This window comes from Lupinus angustifolius, chromosome LG18 (genome assembly GCF_001865875.1).
Source record: "Lupinus angustifolius cultivar Tanjil chromosome LG18, LupAngTanjil_v1.0, whole genome shotgun sequence".
Classification (NCBI taxonomy): Eukaryota; Viridiplantae; Streptophyta; class Magnoliopsida; order Fabales; family Fabaceae; genus Lupinus; species Lupinus angustifolius.
In genome coordinates this window covers 11,662,226-11,672,101 of record NC_032026.1, presented here as the reverse complement: position 1 = coordinate 11,672,101, position 9,876 = coordinate 11,662,226, and the positions used below count along the sequence as shown (strand labels likewise).

Below are 9,876 nucleotides of genomic sequence, written 5' to 3'. Positions count from 1 at the left end.
CATCTCTCATCTAAATTTCTTATTCCCAGATAAGGGAGATGATTTCCTTCCTTTTCCTTTCCCTTCCTCCCTCTTCTAACTCTTTGATCTCTCATTCACTTTCCCTCGTAACTCGGCATGGATGAAATCCTTCATATGTGTGAAGTATTTTATCAAATAAACCCATACAACAGTGTTTAATCCAATAAATCCAGTTAATCTTAGAGAGAATTGAAGTTTTTCCCTCCTTAAATAACCTTTACATTGTTATAGGTTGAACACGGAAATAAGTTTCAGTATTCCCTATCTATCTTATTGTCTTAAAAATTGTTTAAATATTTGTTGTACTATTCATCTCGTTGTCAGATGATTTTGAGATAAAATCTTAACATAATATTATTATAGTTTAACTTTTTTCCGTTTGTCATGAACCAAAAAATACCCTTTAATCATTGGTCAAAAGTACTCATTCATACAATTCGACAGACTTCTAAGAAGTATATCTCACATCGCCTACGTCATTGTCTCTAAAATAGTTTAAAACTTTAAATATCTATTGAACTACTCTTAACACCTATAATCTGTATTATATGCACGGCACTACTTACTAGCCAGCACATATAGTACCATAAATAGCCAACAACGTGACTAATGAATCCTATCTCATATTTAGCAGACAATAAATAATTGACATCAATAGTACAAAGTATTTGCTATTAAGATCTTTTTATGCGCTCAAAGGGACTAAAGCAAATAAATTAACAAAAACCACATGGGCTTGCTTTATTCAATATAGCTTCACAAACAAACAACAATGTTGAGACTATTACACAATATCGTAAGCATTATGTATTCAGGACATGCAGCATTCTTCTACAAGAATAATAATCATTTTAAGGGTTATGAGGAATATCAGCATAGAAAGTCCACTAAGCTACATTTTGGGTAAATGAATTCATTTTCCAACAACACAGTAAACAAGTGGAATTGCAAATACTAACTGATGCAGTCCTAAGGAAACAAATAAAATCTTCATGCCTTGTGTAGAAAACGGGAATGAGGTGTTCATTCGAATTAACACCTTGAGTATATGATTTATGGAGCTCTGAAGAAGAAACTATTGCTCCTATATGCATTTATTACCGGGTGAAGGGATTTTTTATTACTATGTTGTTCTTTCAAAACCGCCTCCTACCTGCATATGTAACCACTCGGGTGAGGAGCCCCGGCTATACTCTCTTGAAGCGTGTGAAGTGAATGGCATGCCGGCTGTATCAAATGTCTGCTGATCAAACTAGAACAAAATTTGATGTCTTAATCAGACTTGAGATTATGATGCAATAATGAAAACTTAACTACACTCATCATTCTGAATCATTTTGGTCCCAAATTTTAATTTCAGAGCTGGATTTTACATGACTATCTATATAGAACACATTTACTTTATGTATCCATTTTCACCTGACTATCTAGTCTTGAAAAGCACCCACTAACATATCTTGTTTTTTTTAGGAATGAAGTCATTGAAGATTCCACCAAGAATTTGCAAGCTGCATATTAAACAAATATGTGCATATAAAACAATCAACCTGATGTATGGGTCATAGGGTTAGGGTCTATTATTATGGCTTATTTATTGAAATGAGACAAAAATGGTGACCCAGTGTACGAGGCTTCCACCTAGTGAGGACTGAGGAGGGTAGATGAATACAACCTTACCACCATATGCAAATAGGCTATTTCCAGGATTTGTATATAGTCACTAAGCAGCCATCTTACTTCTTTCAATATTCTCCCTATCTTTCTTTAAATGATGACATTTTTACCTAATAAAACCCTTTATGCCTACAGAAGTTGTGCTTGTGACACAATAGTGTCTAAAAAGATGCCTCGTACCAAACAGAATAGAATCATCAGAATATAAAAAACCGGTGTAGTTATATCCATGACTCATAAAAAACGAAGTTAAGATCTGAAACATAAGTAATTATACTTAAGTTATTTATAGATCAAATAGAGGTTCAATATAAAAAACTAAGGATGTTCTTTAATACTTACATCTTTAGGAGGAAAAACTTCGATGCCAGGGGTCAGTCTTGAATTTACTGCTTCAAGTTTCATTGACAAAAACTGCGACACCAAATAACATTACAAGCTTTAAAATCAACTACAAAACATATATGTCTCACAAAAATATAATTGGCACAGATGCCAACATCAGAAACAGAATCCTTACCTCTACTTGGCCCTGAAGTGATTGAATATAATTAATTATCTCATCAAGGACCAGTGCTTTCCCAATAACCTGAATCAAAGAAAGTACCTCGACTTATAATTTCTTAGAAAACAAAGCGCATTACACCAACCACGGGGAATAAGTTTTAGCGGTATTAGCAATATGGTCATAATCAAAGATGACATTGTTTTTTCTTTCCATTCAATAAGTGTTAAAGTTCTATCTCAGAACCAATTGACAATGAGATAAGTAACCCAACAAGTATTTGAATCATTATCGAGAAAGAGAGATAGGTGATGTGGGGTTTACTTCCCAACAATAAGTATTGTTTTTTCCTCCCTTAATGTTCATTTGTCATGTAGTATTACATATGTGCTGAGAGCAGAAACAAAAGTCCACAAACAAGGAAAAAACATACCTTGTTACAACCAGGGACTAAATCCTGAAGAATTTTCATCCTTTCACTGATCTTTTCTCTTCTAGCCTATCCAATAGGGTCCACCAATATTCCATTACAAACTCAGTCATGAACACATTACAAAAGATCCAATAATAGCATATTGCTTAGAAAATTTCCATAATGAAACTAGTAGTATCAACAGATTCATTACCCTTAATCCAGCATTTTTAGGGAATTCCCGATGACATATTCTGTAGCTATCAAAAAATGATGTTTACAATAGACAAACAATAAGTATCTTTATATTATTTATTTTTTGCACGTGAAAGTTCAAAAGTAGGAGGGGTCTCCCCTCCCGGGATCAAAGTAGGACTCCAAACTCGGCATGTTTGTTTATGCATTTAAAAAATGATTCTCCAAAAGCGATCTAGGCAGAAACATTCTTCTAATAAGTTGAAAATTCCAACTTATCCTAAAATCTGAATTTAAGCTTTTCTTGTTTCAGATAAACGTTTTCAGATAAACGTTTTCAGTAAAAGCTCAGCCAAAAGAGCATATGAATATCAGAAACGAAAACCTTAACAAACCTAAACAAAAAAGTCCATCAATAAAAGCACTCACCACCAACAGCAGCCAATTAGGAAATAACAAGGAACTATGAAGGGGTAGTATGAAAAACTACAAAATGAATTACACAACAAAAATAAAAGGGGTAGTAGTAGGAAGAAAAGTAATTACTCTTTCTGCAAGACTGTGGCTATCAGTAGCTTGACCCCTTCTAGCTCTCACATGGATGTAATCTTGCTTAGGAGGAGGCTCTGTAGTTGTTTGTTTTTGCTCCTCATGCTTTCCTGAACTCGTTTCTGTTTCACATTTACCACTCTCATTTCTATTGTTCCCCGTTGCTTTCACCCGTTTTCCATCACCACCATCACTCTGCGCACAACCCATTTCACAACAATTCATCAAAATTCATACTTCTCAAACAAATTCTAGTAAAAAGGCTGTTAGAAGAGCTTATTTGGGTTTGTCTTTACTTACAAACCAAAGAGAAAGAGTGAATGTGGAATAGATTTTCCATTGAATGAAAATGAAATTGTAATTACAAAGATACACAAACCTACTATATATAGTAGGTAGTTAATGCAGTTAAATAATTTCCATCCAAAAGGGAAAGAATAAACTAAGCCTATTCAATACAAGGAATAAACCCAAACAGCAAGCCAAACATATAATTTACATCCCTCCTCAAGTTGGATGGTGTAGAGAACACAAGCCCAACTTGGACACAAAGGCTTTGAAGGAAGCATGGGGTAATGACTTGGTAAATGCATCAGCCAACTGGTTAGCAGAGGCAACGGGAAGGAGATGAAGCAATTCCTTTTGAATCTTCTCACGAATCACATGGCAATCAACTTCAATATGCTTGGACCTCTCATGAAAAACAGGATTGTGAGCCAAATAAATGGCTGATCTGTTATCATAGTAAACTGAGGCAAGATTGATTAGAGGAATGTGCAAGTCTGCAAATAAGTAATTGAGCCATTGCAATTCACAAGCCAAACTGCCCAATGCTCTATACTTAGCCTCAGAAGATGACCTACTAACGGTGTTCTGCTTCTTGGACTTCCAAGAGATGAGGGAAGAGTCAAGAAAAATGCAAAAACCTGTAATGAATTTCCTAGTGTCCAAACAACAAGCCCAGTCTGAATCAGCAAAGGCAACAAGTTTGAGTGTGGAAGCATAAGAGAAAAAAAGACCTTGGGCATGAGAAGATTTCAGATAGTGAAGGACCTTAAGGGCTGCTTTGTAGTGCACATCCATAGATTTACACATAAACAAACTCAATTGTTGCACTGCATAAGCAATGTGAGGCCTAGAAATGGTAAGATAGAGCAGTCTCCCAACAAGTCTTCTATAGCATAAGACATCACGAAAGGGAGTGCCTTGCTCAAGCTGCAGCTTGATAGAAGGATCAAAGGGAATTTGAAAAGGCTTAGCAATCAAAGATCCTGAATCTTCAAGGAGAGACAGTGCATACTTTCTCTGATTCAAGTGTATGCCATCCTTAGTTCTAGCAATTTTAAGGCCTAAGAAAAATCTGAGAGGGCCTAAGTCTTTGATTTTGAATGTGTGATCAAGAAATTGCTTGACATGAAGAATCTCATCAAGACTATCTCCAGTTAACACCATGTCATCCACATATACCAGTATGGCAGTAAAAGAACGAGGATTGGATTTAGTAAAGAGAGCTTGATCTGCTTGGGAGTGATCATAGCCCAAGGAAATCAAGGCAGAGGATAAGGTGGTATGCCATTCTCTACTATCCTGCTTCAACCCATAGAGGGATTTGTCCAACTTGCAAACATGACGTGGATCATCAAGAACAAGTCCAAGAGGAGGAGTCATGTAAACCTCTTCATGCAAATCTCCATACAAAAATGCATTATTTACATCCAGTTGTTCCAAAAATCAACCTTTGATGGCTGCCAAGGCTAAAACAGTTCTAACAGTGGTAATTTTGACCACAAGAGAAAATGTATCAAAGAAATCCACACCTTCTAACTGGGTATAACCCTTTGCGACCAACCTAGTCTTGTGTCTCTCAAGGGAGCCATCAGCATGAAACCAATGACCAAGTTTCATTATGTGCCAAGGTTAGTAGCTCATGATTCATGGCCTTTTGCCAGTAATCCATCTTAGCAGCCTATTTATAAGTGGTAGGATCAGGAGTACTAGAGATGGCTAAGCCGAAGCTTTTGTAGCCATAACAACATTTAGAATAGTCTACAACAGAGAACAAGGGATAAAGAACATTTCCGGCAAAAACAATATGGTTGTTAGTGACAGTGTGAGCAAGAGTGCAATGATAATCTTGTAGATGAGAAGGTGGTCGTCTCAATCTACTAGATTGTCTGAGAGTTGGTGGTACTGACTCAGATGAAGATGATGTGTTTGACTCAGGAGAAGAAGATATGTTTGGCTCAGGAGAAGGAATTGTGTTTGACTCAAGCAAAGGAATTGTGTTTGACTCAAGCAAAGATGGTGTAGTAGACTTAGATGGATGATTAACAAGAGGAATATGAGTATGTCTAGAATTAGTAGAAGGAGAAGACAGAGACAGAGGAAATGAGTTCTCATAAAATATGGCATCTCTAGAGGTGAAGATCTCATTGGAAGCAAGATCATATAGGATAAACCCTTTTGTCCCTTCTAGGAACAAGCAGCTTCTAGCCCTAGGATCAAACTTATCCCTCCTTGCAGCAATAGTGCTGGCATATGCTAGACAACCAAAAACCTTTAAGGAATCTAGAGTAGGTAGGGAGCCATAGAGGAGTTGGTATGGACTGGGATTTTGAAGCAAGGGATTGGGAAGCCTATTGATGATGTGAACAACATGTTGTATAGCAAAGTTTCGAAGATTAGGAGTTAAAGAGGATTGGAAGAATATGGCTCTTGCAACATTGAGAATGTGCTGATGTTTTCTTTCTACAACCCCATTCTGTTGAGGTGTATAGACACAAGACCTCTGATGAAGGATTCCTTTTGAAGAGGAAATCATTCATCGAGAATTCTACTCCATTATCACTCCTAATGGCTTTTAGTTTAATATTAAACTGATTCTCAACTAGGGTGACAAAATTGACAATATGTTGTCTGGTTTCACTCTTACTTTTTATCATGATAACCCAAGTGAATCTTGTGAAATCATCAACTAATGTGAGAAAGTAATTATGCCCAAAAATGGAAACAGTGAATAGGGACCCTATATATCAACATGTAACAATTGAAAACTTTTATTTGAATGAGTAGCACTATTACAAAAGGGTAATCTTTTCTGTTTGGAACTATGACAAACATCACAAGGTATATTTTGTGTACTACAAACAGGAATAAAAGTAAATTGACTAGATAGAGTCTTCATGGAAGAAGGTGATGCATGACCAAACCTTAGATGTCAAAGATCAAAGGCACTGATACAGATAGAATGAGAGATAGAGACATGAGAATGCTTCTTGTGTAAGGGATTAAAACCATTGATAACAAACAAGCCTTGTTCTAAGTTAGCTGTACCAATCACTTTCCTGGTAGTGTTCTGCATAATGACACAAGAATTAAGAGTGAAAATTAGATGACAGTTATGTGACTGAACCAACTTAGCAACTAACACTAGATTGACATGAAACTGAGGAACATATAACACATCAATTAGAGTGAGAGACTAGGAAAGGATGATTGTGCCACAAACAGTTGTGGTAACTTTATCTCCATTAGGTAAGGTAATTGTCATAGGTGACATAAACCTTTGGTTGCTGAAACTATTCATATCACAAGCAATGTGATCAGTGGCTCCAGTATCTATCAACCAATCCACACACTTATTACCTGCAGGTGAAGGCATAGCAGCATTTGCAGATGCTGTATGTTCAGTTTTGACAGAGTTCACCTTGCTAGGATCACCTCTATTCCTCTCAAGTAGTTCCAAGATGGATCTAACTTGCTCATCAATGAAACCTTGGTTTCTATTCCCTTTATCACCAACCAAATTCTCCTGGTTCTGATGGTGCATTCCAGCCTGATCATAATCAATCTCCATAGGAAAGCTAGGAATATTGCTAGCAACATTGGCCACCTTGCCAGACTTATTGTAGTGATAACCAGGAGGATAACCATGCTTTAGAAAACATGTGTCCACAGTGTGGTTTGTCCTCTAACCAGGAGGATAACCAGATCAATTATGCCACAATCACAAGTAACAACACACTTACATCGTCCTATGGCTCTGTAATTCTCAATTTCCTCCCAAAGTGCCTTTAATTGAGTAAAGTAATCAGAAATGGATTGATTACCTTGATTTATTCTGTAAACCTCCTCTTGAAGCTCAGCTATACGAAAAACATCTCCCTGAGAGAATCTGTCATGGAGATCTTGCTAGGCTTCAGTTGCATCATCAATCCAAAGGATGGATTTCACAATTGCCTCTTCAACATAATGTTGTAACCACGATAATATCATCGTGTTGCATATGATCCATTGTGCATTAAGAGGATGAACTAGTGGTGGTTGAGGCAACGATTCATCTATGAATCTCAACTTGTTCTTTGATTGCAAAGCTAATTTCATAGCTCGAGATCAGGAATGGTAGTTCTTACCATTTAGAAGAGGAGAAACTAGGATTAGAGCAGGACTTTCATTGGAATGAAGAAAATAGGGATTAGAAGGATTGATATGGTAATCCTCGAAGCTCTGATTCTCCATTTCAAAAATCAATTGAACAATTGAAGAAATCACAGAAGAATTGAGTTGAAGAGAATTCGAAATTGAAGAACAGAGATCGAAATCGAAGAACCGCGAAATTGAATTGAAGAATTGGAGAATCGGAGAAATTGAAGAATCGAAGAAGAAGGAGAAGAAGAAGAAACCGCAAACGAAGAATAGGAGATTTGCGGAGAATCTGCAAAGAATGTAGACGAATCAGAGCAAAATTTGCTCTGATACCATCTTACAAACCAAAGAGAAAGAGAGAATGTGGAATAGATTTTCCATTGAATGAAAATGAAATTGTGATTACAAAGATACACAAACCTACTATATATAGTAGGTAATTAAAGCAGTTAAATAACTTCCATCCAAAAAGGGAAAGAATAAACTAAGTCTATTCAATGCAAGGAATAAACCTAAATAACAAGCCAAACATATAATTTACACAACTTATTGCTTATTGAAATAAGCTCTAAGGTAAAAAGAACTTAGGAAGGTAAACAACTCTTATGTCATAAACACTTAAAACGGGAGAAAAACTTACATGGAGAAGTATCTATAAAATCATGATAATACTTTAAATATAAATTTAGTCCTAAACTATACCATCAAAATACATAAATGCATTTATATATAAAATAACTTTTTCTCCCCAAACACACCCTTGCAACAAAATAACTCAAATTTCAACTATATTTTTTTGCAATAAGATCCATTCTCTCTATTTTATTACCAAATTCCAAAAAATATCATTTTTAATACCATGGCATTGTTACCACCGCCATTGCTGGTGGAAGCGGCCTTAAATGATTCCTCATCAGAGTCACGCTTCTTCCTGTTTCGAATTGGCGCCATATGCTCCGAATTAATCGGGTCATTACCCGGAACGTCCCGGTTCGGACCGAAACCAATGTAGTGGGTCAACCCTTGCTCGAACGGTGGTCTTCTCGGCCCTATCCCGGATTCAGTGATAGCCGGCGGGGGAAACTGCCAGATCTCAGACAAGTGAAACGGCGGCGTATTGGAGGGGCCACCGTTGGTGAAAGTGGTGTCGTTCATCATTGGGAGTGGATCCATGGAATGAAAATAATGTGTGGGAGGGTTAGTGAGAATGGAAGAGTGTCATTCAAGTTAGATGAATGAAGTTAGAGAGAGAGAGAAAGAGAAAGAGGGTAATGATGCCGTTGGAGTTGGAGAGTGGAATAGGAAGATGCTCAAACTGTTTTATTAGTTTGGATTTTGGAAGATAAAAAAAAAAAAATAGGCTCTAAAAACTTTGAACAACTCGTTGGTTTAGTATTATAACTCTTTATAGGTAAAAAAAATTTAAAAATTTAATTCTTGTGAGCAATATTTATTTATTTAAAAGTAACCACAAAGTTTAAGATGATAGTATTAAAAATATATAATTATAAAGTCTTTCCTTTTTTTTCTTCAAACTTCATTTCAAAAACATACTAGATAATATACTAATATTATATTATAGATTCACATGCTAATTTCATCTTGGATAGGTGTATGATATTGATTAAGTTTATTGTATTTTTTTTTTGGTTTCCTACAGGTATCCTTGCAACGGGGCATTTTTTTCATCCACAAGACTCGAACCTGGGTTCTTGATTAAGGGGAATCAAGCATGTACCATTTGAGTTGACAAAAAACTTTAACAACATAATGATAATGATTTATGTGAAATTATATAGGATCGAGATGGCTGAAAGAATTTGATCTCTTACTTGATTTCCCTATTTTCCCTTGATTTTTATGCATTTAACTAAGGATTTTTTTGGTATGTACCATAGAGGCACTAGTTAAACAACCATTAAAAGTAAAGTTTTTTTAGATGACATACTTATCATTTTGGAAAAGTGAAATGTTTAATTTTCTAAAAATGGATTCTTTAACATGTGTCATAAAGCACATACTAGAAAAATCATTTAACTAAATACTTTGTTAGGCTAAAAAGCGAAATCATTTGACTAATCATGATTATGATTAT

At 35.9% G+C, this 9,876-nt stretch overlaps 1 protein-coding gene across 2 annotated transcripts; it reads right to left on the bottom strand.

The window, feature by feature from the left end:
- Positions 667-9,116, bottom strand: LOC109332242 (transcription factor bHLH79-like). Of its 2 annotated transcripts, none has more exons than XM_019567156.1 (6): positions 8,640-9,116; positions 3,354-3,551; positions 2,634-2,699; positions 2,216-2,284; positions 2,038-2,109; positions 667-1,261 (listed from the first exon to the last, which is right to left on the bottom strand). In XM_019567156.1, exons 1-6 carry the CDS (start codon positions 8,952-8,954, stop codon positions 1,145-1,147), a joined length of 837 nt encoding a protein of 278 aa, XP_019422701.1. In that variant the 5' UTR covers positions 8,955-9,116; the 3' UTR covers positions 667-1,144. The 2 variants fall into 2 exon arrangements, with proteins under 2 accessions (XP_019422701.1, XP_019422700.1); XM_019567155.1 differs by having other exon boundaries at positions 667-1,273; positions 8,640-9,113.

Excerpts from the sequence above, each read along its gene's own strand:
- LOC109332242 (XM_019567155.1), bottom strand. The coding sequence starts at position 8,954 with ATGGATCCACTCCCAATGATGAACGACACCACTTTCACCAACGGTGGC. Across the intron at positions 2,285-2,633 it reads TAGTCCCTGGTTGTAACAAG|GTTATTGGGAAAGCACTGGT; the intron begins GTATGTTTTTTC and ends TCTTTGATTCAG. Across the intron at positions 1,274-2,037 it reads AAGTTTTTCCTCCTAAAGAT|TTTGATCAGCAGACATTTGA; the intron begins GTAAGTATTAAA and ends ATTTTGTTCTAG.